The 18494-nt window shown below is 42.0% G+C and overlaps 1 protein-coding gene across 2 annotated transcripts in view; it reads left to right on the top strand.

The window, feature by feature from the left end:
• The first annotated feature begins 225 nt into the window (after positions 1 to 225).
• The window catches only part of npnta (nephronectin a), a 110102-nt gene continuing 91833 nt past the window's right edge, over positions 226 to 18494 (top strand). For both annotated transcript variants that reach the window (XM_037698225.1, XM_037698224.1), the window contains exon 1: positions 226 to 351. In XM_037698225.1, the coding sequence (XP_037554153.1) occupies positions 281 to 351 (71 nt within the window). In that variant the 5' untranslated portion in view covers positions 226 to 280. The remainder of the gene's footprint in view (positions 352 to 18494) is intronic.

Genomic DNA, 18494 nt, shown 5'->3' with positions numbered 1-18494 from the left:
GGGGGGGGGGGGGGGGGGGGGGGGGGAGGCTGTGCGCTCTGCTGTCCTCCCGGCAGAGCGCGTCCCCCTCCACTCCAGCAACAGCTCCGCTATTCCAGGCACCGCGCTGCGTTTTGTCCCCCCGCCCCCCCTCCGCCGTCTCCTCCTGGATAACGCAGATTGACGGACCTCCCCCCCCCCCCCAATCCCCCTCCACCTGGAGCAGCTTCACCCCAAGCAGGAGCAACGTGTTTCCTCCTCCTGGTTCTCCTGTTTGCGCGGCGGAGCTCCAGGAGTCCTGATGGAAACGTGGATAAAGTTGATGTTGTTGAGCAGCTGCTGCTTTGGAGCAAGTGCTGACTTCGATGGGAGGTAGGTGTGTGTGTGTGTGTGTGTGTGTGTGTGTGGTGGGGGGTGGGGGGGGGGGGGTGTCAGAGACTGTGGAGGAACGTGTCATTTCTCGAATGTTTCCATAGTTTTGTAGAGGAAAGCGCTGTGTCTGTGCAGATGCGAGGCTCATGATGAAGTGATGCGGGCTTCATGTCCCAACATGACTTCATGAAGAGTGTTGGAGACTCCAGGCAAACAGCCAAAGAATGTGCACCTCCTGAGGTGTCAGGAGCATCTGATGGATGAAGCTGCTGGTTTGATCTGTCTGCTCCTGGATATCAGGAGACTACACCTCTTTACACATGTTGCACGTTTCTTTGTTTCTAAATGGGGAAACTTCCGAGCAGAACTGTTGGAACCATCTCAGCTGGTTGAGATGGATTTAGTTTGAGTGTCAGAGGAGTTAGGACTGTCTTCTCTGGGGAAAAGTTACACACGCAAACTAATAACCTGCTGACAGGTGACGGCGGATGATCGTGTTTCGTGCGCTTGCTACTGTAATGTGTCATGAAGATGAATTTACTGGCGTTTTCAGAAAGTACTCGTTGGATGATCATCTAGCTGATGAGCTGCAGAGTCAATCCAATTCAAGATGGCTGACAGAGCCAGTTGACCTTAAGAAGACAAGAATGGCAGTGACTGTCATTTTTTATGGACCTTGAGCTTAAACATATTATTTGTATTAATCTTTTACAGTGTAATGACAGAAACTCCCTCATTACAACAGGAGTTAAACTTTCTAAGTTTATTGTTGTCCATAGCAGATGGCAGCATTCAAACAACAATTAGACAAGACAATCATACACCCCTTTTTGGTAAGTAGGTGGAAATGTCATTTAGTCAAACTTAATCTGACCAAAATGACTGAGGCAATTTAAAAAACAAGGCTGAGACTGACCCCTAACACTATCATGCTGTATCATATCCATGTGCTATCATGGTGCACTAAGATTCATAACTGGCTGTAACTATTGTACCCACCACTGCACCCAGTATTCACTGGTTAGCTGGTCATCATTAACTTCACACAGACTCACTGGTTCATTTTCATCTTTAAATCACTCTTGGTCTGCTGCCTTCATACATCTCCTCCTACATGTCTCTGTGTGAGTGCAGCTACAGCGTGCGCTCTCAGGACATTATTACCTGCAGTGTTCCCTCAGTGAGGACTGAACTAGGCAAAAGGGCCTTCACCTACTCCGCTCCTGTTTCCTGGAATATCTTACAAAAAGATCAGAAGCTCTCGACCTTGACCTCTCTAAGTGGTTTCAAACATCTGCTAAGTTCCTGGTAAAAACCAACACAGACATGTTCCTGTTTTTAGTATCTTACATCACTTTACAACCTAGCTGTTTTCATTTTGTTTTTAATACATTTTCTTTCATTTCTTCTTCTCAATTTGTATGCTTTCTTTTAAGACTGTCCACTGTTGTCATCACTTTTTGTTAAAATTCAGGTCTCTCTTGTAAATGAGTCCCCGAGGCTCAATGGGATTAGCCTGTCTAAATAAAGGTTGAATGAAAAACACATAGTCTGAGTTCTAACATATTCTCCAAGATCTCTGTTGAAAGTTTTGCCATTAACTGTTGGAGTCACTCTGCCTGTTAGCAAAATATTTCATGAACCATGGACCAATTTTATTATAAATGTCATAAAATATTAAATTAATGTACATCTACAACCGAATAACCTTTAGAGACAATCTAATTCACGATGGCCTCCCCAGGCAACTTTTAGGAACCTGAAAAATGGCCACAGATATTGAGCTAAAATATAATGCAGTAGTAGCTGATGGTCATTCACAAACATACGCTAAGTTCTGCTCATTGAGCAAGATGTTTGTTATAAACTGTAGCAGTCAGTGTTGGGGTCAACACTGTCTGTTAGCAAAATATGTCATGAACCACTGGTTCTGTTTTCATGCAACTGACAGAATTTATTGGATGAACCAACACTTGCAGCTGATTAACGCTGGGAGTCAATCCAATTCAAGATGGCTGCCCCAGCTAATCCTTGTTAGCCAACAGAAAATGGTTATAGCTCAGTGACCGTTACAAATATTATGTTGAAATATCATGTGGTCGTAGCTGAGAGTCATTCAGAACACAGGACATCTTGTGATATTGCATGAGACTACTCAGAAAGTTATTTTCAACATGATTTTAGTAAAAAAAAAATGGCATGAAAGGTGGCGGGTAATATGCATTCCTTCAAGGCACACCGGACCTTTAACTTCCTCCACCGTTCTGTCATTCAGGCTGAACTCCAGAGCCAAATGTTTTCTCACGTTTGGCGTTTTAAAGCAAACCACTCCAGTTGTTCCAGGATTATTTGAGGCATTTCTCACAGTCAGACAGGATTAGTCCAGCTGTTAACAGATCCTGACAGGAGGACTTGTTTGGATTCTATTTGTCTTCTCCTCCGCTCCTTCAGCCCAGTTTCTGCTGTGAACCAACGCTTTCCAGAATAAGTAATCAGATGATCAAAGGTTTGAGTCAGGAGGAAGAGCTGCTATTCCATAAAGACAAAGAACTAAAGAAACGACAGGAAAAAACAGATTAACATTTGCCAAATGTATTTCTTCCTAATCATAATAACTAATATTCCAGTGACGGGCCGTAGTGGTCCGGACTGCACAGCTCTGGCTGGATGTTACGCTTTGCTTTTGTGTAATAATCATTTATTTGAATCTAGCAGCAACATATGGTGCATTATTAACATTCCTGCTGATGGAGTGGCTTGTCACCACAGCCATAATTTGCCAATTTTTATGGGTATAAACTTGCTCAGGCTTGAATCTCCGCTTCAGTATTAATTCATTGAGGAAAATATCCCTCGAGACGAAGCACAAGAAAAAAAAACATTTATCACCACGTCCGGCTCTATTGCCCTTTTAGAGAGCATTCCTAACAGGCTTATCCATGTGGGCCTGAAGGGTCCTTCGCACGGACGCCTCTCTCTCTCTGCTCAGATAATTCTGTTTTCCCCCATGATTGCTTAGCCACTGCAGTGTTTCTAAAGCCGGCAGACGCTCCAAAAACATCCAGGTTTCATGTCCGGACAGAAAATAGCTGAAAGTGAAAGGCGTACAGTAGAGGGTGGTCTTCTGGTGATGTCATGAAATTATTAAGCCTAACAGAGTCGAGCAGCGCATACCAGACGTCCTCAGTCATAATCCAGAGCTTGTGGAAAGGTGCCAGGCTGAGTTTGCAGTATCACACCCACATTAAGGCTTTCAGGCGTGACGGGATGCATAAAAACAGTTCAAGCCATCTAGACAACGCCAGGAACTAAACAAGTAATTTAGAAATCAACTTAAGTAACCACTGTATGTCAAAATAACACGAAAAATATGTTAAAAGAAATTGGTCCAGATGACACAATTTAACCTTTTTTGTTGTTATCTACTTGGATGATTGAGCTTACAAACATTTTTCTGAACCATTTTGGCCTCGGTTGTCCTCAGGCTGTTTCTGTGAGTAGCAAGTTGGCCATCGGGCCTAAAACATTTGATTGTTGTACATGATGATTGATTGTTTTGAACTGATGGGCCCTGTTAGCATGTTTTAAAAGCCTGCTTCTGAGATTCCAACAGGAGGTTGGCTTGAAACACAGCAGTGAAGACTACCTATGAGACAGATCTGGTTGGCAGACCGCAGACTGATGAAGTCTTCTGGATGGGAGATGAAATGTTTCTCACTTAAATGGAAACTGGTCCAGATGACATGACTTAACCTTTTTTGTTGTTATCTACCTGGATGATTGAGCTTACAAACTTTTTTTTAAATATTAAAAATAATTTTTCTAAGCAAATCAATGAGCAAATAAAAGGCAGTTGTGTGTTTCATGTTGGTGGAAGACAACACAGAGATGACCTCCTGCTCTGGTTCACAAAAAAAGTTAATATTCATGAGTCTAACAGCCTTAGGGTACAAGCTGTTCCTCAGTCTAGTGGTTCTACATGTAATGCTCCTTAACCTCCTTCCTGAGGGGAAACTCTATTAAGAAATGTTTGAGACATCCACAACAACTCTATTTTCAAAGAAAATTTTGGAAAGTGTTCCAAATTCATGGATCATCCGATGTAACTGAAAATTTCCCAAAACATTTTGAGACATTTTGAAGATCTCCTGTGAATGCTGTTTCCTAACTAGTTGCCAACAGTTCAAATTCAAATTCAATTAAAATATACTTTATTAATCCCAAAGGGAAATTATTTGTTGTAGTAACTCGTTATCCTCATTTCATTAAGAGATGTTATAGATACTGATGGCTGTAGACAGGAAGGATCTCTTGTAAAGGTCCATCCCACAGTGGATCCTAAGAAACTGGCTGCAGATGCCGTCCAATCCGTCCACCCAGACTCGGCTGGCCTCTCGGTTCCCCCGGGCTGTAGGACCGCCCAAATGCTGGGCTGAACTCCTCCCAGAGTGATGACCACTCCTCCCAGCAGTCTGCCGAGCTCCTCGTCGCTGCAGACAGCGACACAGTAGGTGCCGAGGGACGATCCTGTCCTTCCACTGTCATGAGCCGTGTTTCCTGCTAGTTCCAGGATCTCAGTGGTCAGGCACTCGAGCACAGCTGGCAGGTAGATGAGAATGCATCCACAGAACATCCTTTCAACTTATTTGAGATTTGGGGCTGTAGTTGAGATATTATTTGAGCTTTTGATATGTTAATCAGTTGCTGTTGGTTGTAGAAAACTGCCTTGTTGCCATGGTTACGCATCATAACAAATGTCCAAAACTAAAAAAGTTTCAGTAAAAATCCTTCTAGCTGCACAGCATCTGATACCAGAGGAAACAATCATCAAAAAAATGTGATTTACACCAGAAAAAGAGAATTTAAAGTTTCCAAAAGCAAAATCTCAGAAAGTAACAGAGCTGCTCCAACATGCAGCACCTTGAACGGCGCAATTCTAGAACAATTCTAGTTGTAACCCAGTGGAATACTGGCTTTAAAGGACAGTCAGCAGGGCACCTGTGTCTGAGTGATAACTTTTATAAAATCAAAACTACCAGTGATAACATTAAAAATAGATCCCTTCCAGTTAAAAAAGAGGCAGATAGCTAAGCTTCTTTGGAATTAGATCCATAGTGAGTATTTTTAGTATGTAGTCAGCTGAACTGGCTCTGACCGGCATCGAGTCCCAGAGCTAAATTATTAAAACTGCTAAAACCCACAAACTTGGACATTATCAACTCTGTTTTGGTGCGGGGGAACCGCTTTCCTTCAGAAGAGGAAGGAGGCAGAGCAGTTCTTTCAAACGTGTGGCATGTGCGTATATTTTGTCCAACAGACAGTCAGAGCAGCTGTCGTACAGCCGTGTATACAAGAGCTACGTTATGTACTTTTTAAATGATTGCAGTCTGATGCCCCGACAGAAGTGTAAACCCTGAAGCATTTCACTGAGCCATCTCCAGGGAAGAATGAAATCTGGAATCAAGTGGTACGAATGAGAGCTAGAAAAAAAGAGGAAGAAAAAAGCCACCCCAGACATGTGGAGTCACCTGGAATGGAACCGATGTCAGGTGTATCTGCAGAGGTAGAGAAGGAAAACGATGATGCTGCAGCTGCTGCACTGGTGCATCCAGGTGAACAGCCAAGTTCTACTGTCTTCTACCATCTTCACCTCTACCTGTATTGTCAAGATAGAAATATTGTTCATCTTTATCCTATTCCACCTGAATTCATACGTTCACATTCAGTTTTCTGCTCATCACTGACACACCTCACCGTTTGCAGAGTGTTTCTGCAAATGGCAACCAGGTTCCTGTGCAGCTGAAGTCTGAACAGGACCAGCTTCCCTGTACGCTGTTTTCAGGGTTTGTCTATGCTAAATACACAAGTATACAAATACAGACAAGTATCATCCTGGTGTTAGTTTTATGTCCTGTTACCTCCAGGTAAATAAACAACGAGCAACACCCCAAAACCAGGATCTTGTAGCTTTAATTTTCGACAACAGAAGAAAGTTTAATGTGATGTCTTGTATTATAAAAATAAGCTGTTCAGACATCTGTTGAGAAAATACAATACATACAGTAACTTGTGGTTTTTGATGTAAATGGATCTTAATCATGAATGCTGCCTTTACAAAAGAATGGTCACCTGCTATAATGACACAGGAGGTGCAAAAACAGACGGAAGAGAAGGCAAAGTGGAGAGGTTCTTTGTCCATTTTTATTGTTATTTTCCATGGCTGCATTAGTAATTACAGTACAACATTAGTATTAAATTTAATAAAGGTGTTTGTGAAGTCCGATATGACCAGAAATGGAGAAAAGAGTGGAACTGGAGAGGGATTCTTGAAACTTGACCAAAAAAATTGCTTCATGCCAACGATCTTCTTAAACATTTTATTATTGTTTTTAAAAGGTGCACCAGCACATAATCAAGCTAATGACCTGTGGAATGTGGGAAAAAATGTTTGTTAAAGAGGAAAACTGATGTTTCTTTCAGAATTTGTTAAAGGTTTTAGAGTTTAGTTAAGACTCTGTCTGTACAACCCAGTTAAAGCCTGGCTCTGCAACGACTGTTACCATGTCTGAAGCTTTAAATGTGACGATACTTTGAAAACACTCACATACACACAGCAGGACAGCTGAGGAGTGGAGGTTAGACCACATCCATAGACAAATTAAGACAAAGCAAATTATGATTTTTTTTTTGTTCTCAGTTGTCAAACGTGTCCTCTCAGAGAATACTAACTGCTGACAAAGTTCACGCTGCTCTTGCTGCATTTCTATCACTGTTGTTATGAAAGTGTGAGAATAAAAACCAAAATGTGGTGAAGCCCTTTGGTTTGCCAATAAGGTAGAAGCTTGCATAAGAGGTGACACCCTATCAAAACTCGTGATAAGATAAGATAGAACTTTATTGATCCCGCAGGAAATTGTGTCAGAGTTTCAGCACAAAGGAACATACACAAGGAATCACACAAGATATAAAAAATAACAGAGTATAAAAATAACAACAATTAAGTTCTAAAACAGGTCAGGTGCAGACACAAACATTAAAGTGTTTTTTGTGGTGCAGGATTAATTTTATTGTACTATGTGCAGAAAGGGGGAGGAGTTGAAAAGTTTGATAGCCACAGGGAGGAAGGATGTGGCGTTCTGTGGAGCACCTCGGTGGTCTCAGGTGGTCTCAGTCTACAACTGAAGGTGCTGCGGTAAGAGTCCAGGGTGTCATGCAGGGGGTGTGATGTGCTTTTTAGGATCTGGAGCAGTTTCCTCAACATCCTCTGCTCAGACACCTCAGTCAGAAACTGCAGGTCCACTCCCAGAACTGAGTCAGTAATGTTACCCACGTTAACAAATTGCTAAGGCTAAAGAGTTTCCAATGTTTTTAGTAAAATTATAATGGTGTTATAAAATTATACATTTTAGAAAAATGATGGTCTTATAGTGGTGTGCATAATTGTATTGGCTTGTGCTTGGCAGGAGGCGTTTTATTGCAGCTTTTCTACTTTGAAATCTGATTTACAAGAGAATGACCTTTTGGCGATGAAGGCCTTGTCTACACTTCTCTGGTTCTAACAAGGTTGACCAGACTTCTTCAGTCAGACTGAAGAAGTCTTTTGAATAAAAGATTAAATGTTTCAACAGAGAAGAATCCGTCCTGAGGACCTGACCCAACCTTGTTAGATTCATCTACCTGGATTATTGCGCACACATCAGGACACTTCTCTGGTTGTTATAATAACTTGTACGTCACTTAGAGTTTTGTGCTGTGACTAACTGAGACTTAAAAAAGGATAACCCTTATTGTTTTTGATGGACTTGAAGTACTGAGTTAAAAAATAGCCAAGCTAAGAATGTTTGCTGGTATTGATAATATCTACAACATTATAAAGTAGGATTTGTTTCGTTATGTTTTCAGTATTCACCTTGAACCTAGCCCACAAAATAAGGCAACCCATTATTTTTTATAAAAAGCTTCAATAAAACATTTTTTATAATTTATTAGATACTCATATTTTCACTCAGAAAACATCTTCCTCGTTGTATATTGTGTAAAATCATTGCGCACAGGCCATCTTATCACGGTCACATCAATCTTTTGGCCCATAATTGTGTGTATAATGGCCACATGGTGCTTTGGGGTAATGTGATGGTCTTGGCAGCCTGATGCAGGTCTGGCAGTGGTTAATTCAAATGGCGTGACACATTAGGACTCTGCCAGCCTTCAGCTGAGCTTGGCAGGTTTAAGGAAGTCTCTTCCAGCAAGTTGCTACTAAGGCAGCTTAAAATGTCCATGGGTGTGCACGAGAACAGAAGGAAAATCCATTCAGCTGATCTTTACATGCTTCAGTTTATGTCATGGATGGATGATAGACTGATGAGATCACCATCACTATGAATGCAAACCAAGTACTTTCATGCTCCTTATTGTCAGGAAACTGTCTCCGCTGTGAGCGACGGATTGACAACTCTTTACTGTCAGGAAAGAGATTAGCCATATGACGTGTCTGTCAGCGCTAACGTGGTTAGACGATGCAGATTTCAACCTCTCGGGCTCTCTCACACGAAACTTGTCTTTTAGATTTGTACTAGAGAAGAGGCGTCCCGCTGCATGCATGAAGGGTAATAATTATCTGCTTGAGTCCCCTCAAGGCTTTTGTGTGCAATTTAGGATCACTATCCAGGGCTTCAGGGTAACAAATACAGATATTACACTCACATCCTATTGATCTGTCAGTTTTTATTCACTTTGTATCACACAGCACACACTGTACAGTGTCCCCAGTGTCCCACAACTGTTCCCATTCATAATTGTGGTTTGTTCTGTTTTCTTAGACCATATTTGTTCAAAACCTCCTGTGTTTGACATCCATAGCCTAAACCTAAAGTTCACATTGTGCTTAGGTGCAGAACTTCCTTAAGATGTCTTAAGAAGCAGTGCAATCATGAATCCTCTATTTTGTGTGTAATTCTATGTTGGTGTACTGGAGAAAGGACTGGAGGGAAATATTTGATTTAGTATTTCAGGACTTCTTGAATCTCCACAACTTTGTCTTTATTTTTCTCTTTGTACCAAACTTATCTCCCTTACATCTCACCCACCTCCAACTCTGCTCCTCTCTACTTTTGTTTTGTCTTATCGCATTTGCATTTTCCTAATTTCACATTCCACTGACCTCATTAGTTTTTAATACCCTAATGCATTTTCAGCAGCTATTAGGTGTTTTTTTTTTTTTTTTTCATCAGTGACCGGTCGGATGTTATGGTCTTCATTGATCTGTTCTACATTGGAAAGGTTATAGAACTGAAAATATTGTTATTCTGAAAATACTAAAATGAACTTTTTTTGAAGTAATCTTGAGTTTGGGCTCACCTCCACATGCAGCATGGGCACTCTGGAAGCCAACTCCTGGAGAAAGACTGAACTCTCTCCTTCTCTGGAGCTGCCCAGAGAGAGAGACCTCAGGTGAGGGTGCAGATACTCACAAGCCCCTGGTTGAGCACCTCATTGTTGGAGGGTTCCAGTGATCAAGGGTGTTGCCTTTCTGCAGCTTTGAGCTGCAGGAGGGAAGGTTCTGCCTGTTTGGGCCTGTGCACCAATCAGCAGCTCAGATTACTCGGCCTTTTGGAGTCTCACTGGCATCCTGGAAGGAGTGCCATCTGGGAATTTTATTGTTCTACTGGGGGACATCAGTTCCCATGTGGGCAATGACAAAGTCACCTGGAGAAGGGGGACTGGTAAGAGCCTCCCCTGTTGGTGTTCTATTAGACTTTTGTGCTCGGCACAGGGTGTTCATAACAAACACCATGTTCAAGCAAAGGGTGGTCCATTAGTGGACTTGATATCAGGCCACTCTTGGCCAATGGTTGGTGATAGGTTTTGTAAACGTAGCATCAGACCTGCAGTCCTACTTACAGGTGAAGAGAGGGGCAGAGCTGGATCACCACCTGGTGTGGAGTTGTGAGACCGCCAGACAGACCTGCTAAACCCAAAGGGAACCTTTGCATCCCAGATCTTGAAGCAAACATCAGACACCAGCTGGCATTAGTTAGTCCTCTGCAGCAGTTTGTCACAAATTGTACATTTTGTTTTATGCATTAAGTCATTTCTGTGGGGTTGTGTGCGTTTCTGTTTTCTGCACCTCCCTGTGTTTCATTCTCTTCCTTGAGTTCAGCTCCTGTCACACCTGTCTTCACTTCTAATCACCCCAGGTGTTTCTGATCCTGTCTCATCAATGTCTGTATATAGTCAGCGTCTTTTCACCTCTCTGGTGTCCGCGCATTATCCTTCCTATGGCTACATGTTCTGTGTCTGCTTCGTTTTGTCATCTCCTGTCATGTAAGTTTTTTGCTGCCCCGTCAGCGCTTTGTTTTTGTTATTGTAAAATTAATGTTTTATTATTTTACTCCAGAGTCTCCTGCCTCGGCCTGCGCATGGGTTCAACCATTAAACAGCAGGATCATGTTAATTTCTAGAGTAGTCCTTTGATGTTCATCCATGTTTGTTGCAGCACAATCAAAGTAAAAGAGACATATGTTGCATGTGTGAATTTGTTTCTGAGCGTGAAACAGTGAAAGATATGAAATTAAAATTTTTAAATGTGGTGGTGTGTTTGAAGCTGCATGGGAAGCTTCTTATTGGGAGTTAAGTGATATAAGTATAACCTGCAAGCTAACACAAAATAAGTGGTTTTCTACAGGAACTGGTTTCCCCTCAAGTAGCAGTGATCCTTCCCACTTAGTGTTGCAACATTTTCCAGGTGGTGGTGAAGCTTGTTTACATGGAGAAATAACTTAAGAAGCTTTCACAAACATCGGGTGAAACTCCGTCTGCAGAAATGTCATCATCCCCCACAGGATCTCTTTCCTTCAGTCAGAAAGGTTCCAGCTTGGTTTTTTTTCCTGTGACGAGACAACAGGTTTCTGAAGGTTGTTGCAGTATAATCCTGGCTCTGATCCAGGTCCTTTCTTCTTCCATCCTTTTTGTTGGTTCATTTGCATACTGTTATATTTAATTTTCTTTTAATTTGCCTTCTTCTTTTTAGATTCTATATCCTTTCTTTCCCTCCCATCAGTGTGTGGGGCTGGCTGACTTCCTGCTTGCCAGGCAGCAGGCAAACATTTTCTCTGGATCTGCCACTCTCACTTAGCATCCATCTGCTTTTCCTTTTTTTGCTTCCTGGAGAGGTGATTGGCAGTGGGGGGGCAGCATTAGCATTTTCTCATCTTGGCATCGAGACACTAACAACCAGGGATAGTGGCAATGAGTGTGACTTGAATACTGAGCAACAACCAAACTTTCTCACTGCATGGAGACACCCCCCCCCCCCCCCCCCAGTTCTTACAGAATAATGTTTCCACGTCTTCTGAACAAGCTGACATCTCAGTTTTTTTTACGTTGATTAAAATAAACATTTGTTTTTTTTTAAATTGGTGTTACACACTGCTAAAAGCCAAAGGAGGGTGATAATGTATTTACTAGAGATGATGCAGATCCGATCCAGTATCGGTATCGACCTCCGATACCAGCATAATTTACGTATCGTATTTTTCCGATCCACCTGCCGATATTTCCGATCCTTGATGCTTGTTGGCTTCAAACTATGGAATGGATTTCCCGAACGGCGGCGTGTCTCATGAACCCAGAGTAATAAGACCCGCCTCACATTCAGGAAATCCAGTTCATAGTTTGCAGCCAGCTCCAACGTGAGGACTGAGTTAGCAGCACTGTGGCTAACAGCTAACAAACTTTTCATCTAAACATGTCCGCTGTGTGGAAGTATTTTACACTAAACACCACAAAACAATGCAGCATCGTACAATGTCTGCAGAGCCATAGCGCCACATTAAACAGCGGTAAAGTTAGTTTTACGATGGGCATTCGAGCTCCGTGGCTTCAGCGGGGCGCTGCTCTTTGGTCAAACCAAAAGAGGCGACTCGACACCGGTCAGCCGTGTCCAATCTGCCCCGCTCAGTCTGCCCGTCTCTGAGGAGGGACAGACTGAGCGTGGCTGCCCCAAATCAGGCTGCCTGCTTTGGACTGAACAAGAAGTAGACATCGCTGAAGCCACGGAGCTCAAATGTTTTACAGAGAAGTTGCTAAACTTCATCATGATTCATGACCAACCACTATCCGTAGAAAACGAAGGATTTCTCAGCTTGATACTTGCAGCCAAGATATAGTTTACCCTCCAGGAGATATTTATCAGTACTACAGTAAACAGTCATAAAAAACATCCATCCTTCCATCCATTATCTTTACCCGCTTATTCCATTTTGGGTCACGGGGGTCGCTGGTGCCCATGTCCAGCAATCACTGTGCGAGGGGCGGGGTACACCCTGGATGGGTCGCAAGTCCATCACAGGGACACATAGAGACAAACGAGACAAACAACCATTCACTCTCTCACTCACACCTAGGGCCAATTTAGAGTTACCAATCAGCCTAACATGCATGTTTTTGGTCTGTGGGAGGAAACCGGAGTACCCGGAGAAAACCCATGCATGCACGAAGAGAACATGCAAACTCCACCCAGAAAGGCCCCTGGACCGGGGTTTGAACCAAGGACCTGCTCGCTGAGAGGCAGCAGCTCTGCCAGTTGCGCCACCGTGCTGCCCCATAAAAAACATATGATTTGAAAATTATATATATTAAAAACATAAACAGCTACATTATAAAGTGATGTAAAATACTAAAAACAGGAACATGTCTGTTGGTTTATGTCATGAACTTAGCAGATGTTTGAAGCCATTTAACATTTAATTTAATTAATTTATTCATTCATTTAAATGAAACAAAAATAAAAAAAAAAATAAAAAAGAAAACATTGAATGAAAACAGTGCAGAATGAAAAAAAAATCTTATATCTGCCCCTTATAAAATATAAAATAACTTTAAACAATCACTTAAATTAATCACTTTAATTTCCACTTTAAAACTAGGAATAAAAAGAAACATGTTTTGTGTTAGCAGAATTTAATTCTAACTTTAAAACTTATCCAACATTAATAAAACTTACCTCAAGTTGCCTTTTTGGACATGCATGCATATATTTGTACAAATTGTACTTGAGAGCAGATTATTACAGCCTCATATAAAATCAATGATGATCATGATATCGGAACTGGATCGGCATCGGCCGATATTCAGACTTAGGTATCGGGATCGGATCGGAAGTAAAAAAAGTGGATCGATGCATCCCTAGTTTTTACCCTTGTTTGTGCATACATTCACGTGTTTGTTTGTTAACAAAATATATCAACTACTACTAAATCAATTTTCATGAAACTTGCAGAAAATATTATCTACAGCTGTTCATCTGTTGGAGTCAACCTGATTTAAAACGGCTGCCACAGCCCACTTACATTTTGAACACAAAAGTAGCTATAACTCAGACAAATTTTACAAATATTGACCTAAACTTTGGTGTGGTAGTAGCCGAGACTGATCCCTAAAATGTTCTGGTCTGGGGAAGCTCAGTCCTTACCTCCTTGTACAGGTGTGCAGTGGAGAGCATCCTGTGCTCCAGCGTCAACATGTCAGAGAGAGAGAGTCAGAGTTTCTTTATTTGTCATTCATGTGGTATGGAGGCTACACAGCTGCAGAAAGGAAAGTTCTGCAGAGAGTGGTGAAGGCTGCACAGAAGACTGGTGGTCAGTCTCCCCACCATCACTGACATTCACACCTCTAGATACAGGAAGAGGGCCACCTGCATCATGAAGGACCCCACTCACCCAGCACACACACTTTTTGCCTGGCTCCCCTCAGGAAGGAGGGTGAGGAGCATTAAGTGTAGAACCACTAGACTGAGGAACAGCTTCTACCCTGAGGCTGTTAGACTCATGAGTCTCTAATCAGGATAAATAGACTGTACTTATATAGCACCTTTATATCTGATCTAGATACTCAAAGCACTTTACACTACAATCTGTGCCCTCATCTACTCATTCATACAGCACTCTGCTAGATCTATACAAAGAATTCTTTATTGTCATTCGCACCACATGTGGTACATGTGGTGGAACGAGATTATGTACACAGGGTCCCAGTTACATCCAACAATAAAATGTAAAAGAAAAATAAGATCTAAGATATGAACTAAGGAAAACATCAACTAAAAATACACAAAGTACTAATAGCATAAAAACATTACGTCGAACAGCAGCACGAACATGAGTCTGTGTGAGCAGATGAGCACGCATGAACACATCAACATGAAACGGATCAGCAGCAACATGAAATAGATCAGCAGCAACATGATGTGATTATCCTGGTTAGAGATTCATGAGTCTAACAGCCTCAGGGTAGAAGCTGTTCCTCAGTCTAGTGGTTCTACACGTAATGCTCCTTAACCTCTTCCTGAGAGGAGCGGGGCAAAAAGTGTGGGTGCTGGGTGAGTGGGGTCTTTCATGATGCAGGTGGCTCTCTTCCTGCATCTGGAGGTGTAGATGTCTGTGATGGTTGGGAGACTGACTCCAACAGACTTCTTCTTTATCACATTCATACACCGATGGGACACACATCGGTGGCAATGAGGGGTTCAGTGTCTTGCCCAGGGACACATCGGCATGTGACTGCTTGTGGAATCGAACTCCCAACTCTTGCATTGGAGGACAACTGCTTTAACCACTCAGCCACAGCCGCCCTTCGGATACTCACTGTAAGGAAAAAAAAATCACTGTAATGCTGCTTTAATTGGTGATATGTGACTTGTCTGTACTGCTGATTATCCATGCTGCTGATCTCATGCTGCTGATTACCTCATGCTGTTGTGTTCATTCACACCCATCTGCTCACCACAGACTCATGTTTAAGCTGCTCTTGTTATGCCATATTGTGTTACATTATTGGTGTTTAGTGTATATCTTAGATCCTTGTGTATTTTTATACTTTAAATTTTTTCTTTTTTTGGGACCTTGAGTACATAATTTTGTTCCACCTCATGTACCGCGTGTGATGCGAATGACAATAAACTTGACTTGAACTTGAACTAATTCAGTCAGATTTACAAAGATGATGCTAGTGAGCCGTTCACAACACATTGTTTTCAAGGTTTGACCAAAAACGGCTTCAACTTTGTTCTTTTTTCAGCATCATATGATCTGAGTCTAGACTCTGTTTTGGTTGGCCGCGGGGGATATGCAAGCCTTTCAGGAATGCAAAGCATTTAATTTGTTTGACTTTTGATGTTTACAAAGTTGTGGCACTTCAGACCAGATTAACTAACTGTGAAAAACCTTGCCTTTGAAATCCTCCTTGTCTTTTATTCGTTTGTTAATGTTCACAGATTTCGTAACATCTGAGAGTAAGTCTGTTGGAAAACAAGGCTCAGATATTGGTCAACATCTTAAAATGGACTTGCTCCCCTGCTCTATTTCTGGTGCAGATACAACTTTAATCCTCGTAGTTGCTGCCAAGGAGCAGAATAGAATCAGAGTCAATCAGAAAACCTCCAGCTCTAATAAGTCTTTACCTGTTTGTGAATAAGATTCTGCCCCGAGGATTATATGTCAACGGTCACAGAGAGGCCAAGGAAGGAAAAGCTTGTTTTGCAGGGTGCCCAGAAGTCCATGTTTGGTCATTCAAATGTTAACACAGATGTGGGTGTTCTCTGTGCAGCTGTGTTCTTATGGAGTCTGGCAGACTTTCAGAGCACGTATCCAACAGGATGAGATGGGCTATCACTTAATTTTATGGTGCAGAGATAATCTGCTGTTTAACCCAACACCCCTCCTCCATATCCAAAGTTACTATCAATGGCATTGTTGGATAAATTCATAAAACTGTTTGTGAAAACTGGTTCCTCTTGTAAATGCATCCACTGCTCTCCTTTAATAGAATATTGAAAATATTATTTTAGAATAAATAAAATGAGATATAACAAATAAACAACAAGCTGACGAGTGGGTTTTTGGATTCGTGCACGACACAATCAATCAACCTTTATTTATACAGGTAAATCCCATTGAGCCTCGAGGACTCATTTACAAGAGAGACCTGATTTCAACAAAGAAAGATGACAACAATGGACAACAGCAACAACCATAAACAGTTATAAAAAAAGCATACTACAGTTTTTTTGTTTTTTTTTAATAACAAAAAGGATGGCTAAAAGGAAAAGGTAACAAAACAAAAAACAGCTAGATTCCAAGACAAATGTATAAAACTAAAAACAGGAACATGTCTGCATTGGACCCTGCCAGGTGTCCAACAGATTCTTAAAGCCACTTAGAGAGGTCAAGGTCGAGAGCTTCAAATCTTTTTGTAAGATATTCCAGGAAACAGGAGCGGAGTAGGAGAAGGCCCTTTTGCCTAGTTCAGTCCTCACTGAGGGAACACTGCAGGTAATAATGTCCTGAGAGCGCACGCTGTAGCTGCACTCACGCAGAGACATGTAGGAGGAGATGTATGAAGGCAACAGACCAAGAAGTGATTTAAAGATGAAAATGTACCAGTGGGAGAGTCTGTGTGAAGTTAATGATGTCCAGTTAACCAGTGAATACAGGGTGCAGTGGTGGGTACGATAATCACAGCCAGTTATGAATCTTAGTGCACCATGATAGACAGCATCCAACATCTGCAGGGTTCTTGTAGGAGCGTTCATGTAAATAATGTCACCATAATCAATTGAGGGAAGGAAAGTCACAGATACAAGGCGTTTCCTAGCATTCAGGGTTAGACAGGATCTGTTTCTGAAAAAGAAACCCAGTTTAACTTTCAGTTTCTTTACCAAGTTTTCCACATGGAGCTTAAAAGAAAGATGTGAGTCGACCAAGATACCCAAATATTTATAGGAATCAACAAACTCAATGAGGAATGGTTGAAATGATTTATTGAACAATTGCCACTGGTGGAGGTCTGGTTCCGGGTATGAGTCTAATCTCCACAGTCAAGAACAAAGGGTAATCCTTATGATGTTTGAAGAGGGTGACGTCAAAAGAGGGTGATGTCAATGGCTGTGAGCAGGCAGTAGCAGAGAGCGGCAATGCAGAGCACTGATTTTGGATTTGTCCAGGGGCGAGGTCCAGTGAAACAGGCTTGGGTCGAGAACCATTGGGCAGAGATCAGAATCCAAATCCAATGGGTGATCCAAAAGGCATAGTCATGACAATCATAAGCTGGGTCGGTACCGTGGTCAGAAGTCAGAGTCCAGAACAGGCAAGGGTTAGGCAAGGCGAGGAAACCAGGAGACAGGTGTGGGGTCAAACCAGGAGAGAGAGGCAAGGCTATGTCATGAACGCTGGACATCTACGATCACGCTGCAATTTTATAATGGAAGTGAATGACAGAAGCTTAAGTAGTGAGGAAGCAGGTGTGTGGAATCAGGGCTGATTGCTGTGGAGGAACGATTGGGCATGGTGAAGAATGGCAGGAGCAAATCGTGAAGCAGGATAAACAAAACATGAAGTAATGGTCTATGGCAGAGAAACACAGGAGCTGTGGATTGAGGTGGCAGAAACTGTGGCAGGTAGGGGCAGAAACACGACACAAGCACCAGTTCGGCTACTTCTGTCAGTAAAGTAAGAACATCTTTACTACTTTACTGTAGTACAAATATTCAGTATGGCAGAAATTGGGTTTCTACGATCTTTTAAAGGGGAGTTCTGTAAAAAAACAACTAATGTCTTTCATGTTGTAGGTAGCTCTTTGAATGGCTTCGGTTTGAAGAAAAAGTGTTGTAATCTCAATCATCCAGGTAGAGAACAACAAAATAGGTTAAATTGTGTTATCTGGACCCGTTTCTTTAAGTGAGAAACGTTGCGTCCTCCATCCAGAAGACTTCCTCAGTCTTTAGTCTGCCAACCAGATTTGTCCCATAGGTAGCCTTCACTGCTGTGTTTCAAGCCAACCTTCTGTTGGAATCTCAAAAGTAGGCTTTGTGTAGAGGCAGGGCAGCCGGCTTGGGACCCGAAAGTCCCAGGTTCGATCCCCAGTCACTGCACATCACGTGGTGTCTCTGGGCAGCACACCTCATCCCCAAAATGCCCCCCGGACGCTTTCAATAGCTGCCCACTGCACCACCTGGTGGTGGATGGGTTAAATGCAGAGACTAATTTTGCCATTGTATGGAAACATACAGTGCTGACATTGTGATGACATTATTATTATTATTATTATTATTATTATTATTATTATTATTATTATTATTATTATTATTA

The sequence above is a fragment of the Nematolebias whitei genome, chromosome 3 (genome assembly GCF_014905685.2).
Source record: "Nematolebias whitei isolate Nwh7 chromosome 3, NemWhi1, whole genome shotgun sequence".
Lineage (NCBI taxonomy): Eukaryota > Metazoa > Chordata > Actinopteri > Cyprinodontiformes > Rivulidae > Nematolebias > Nematolebias whitei.
Note: the sequence above shows the minus strand (reverse complement) of the source record. Positions and strands in the feature narration are given on the sequence as shown.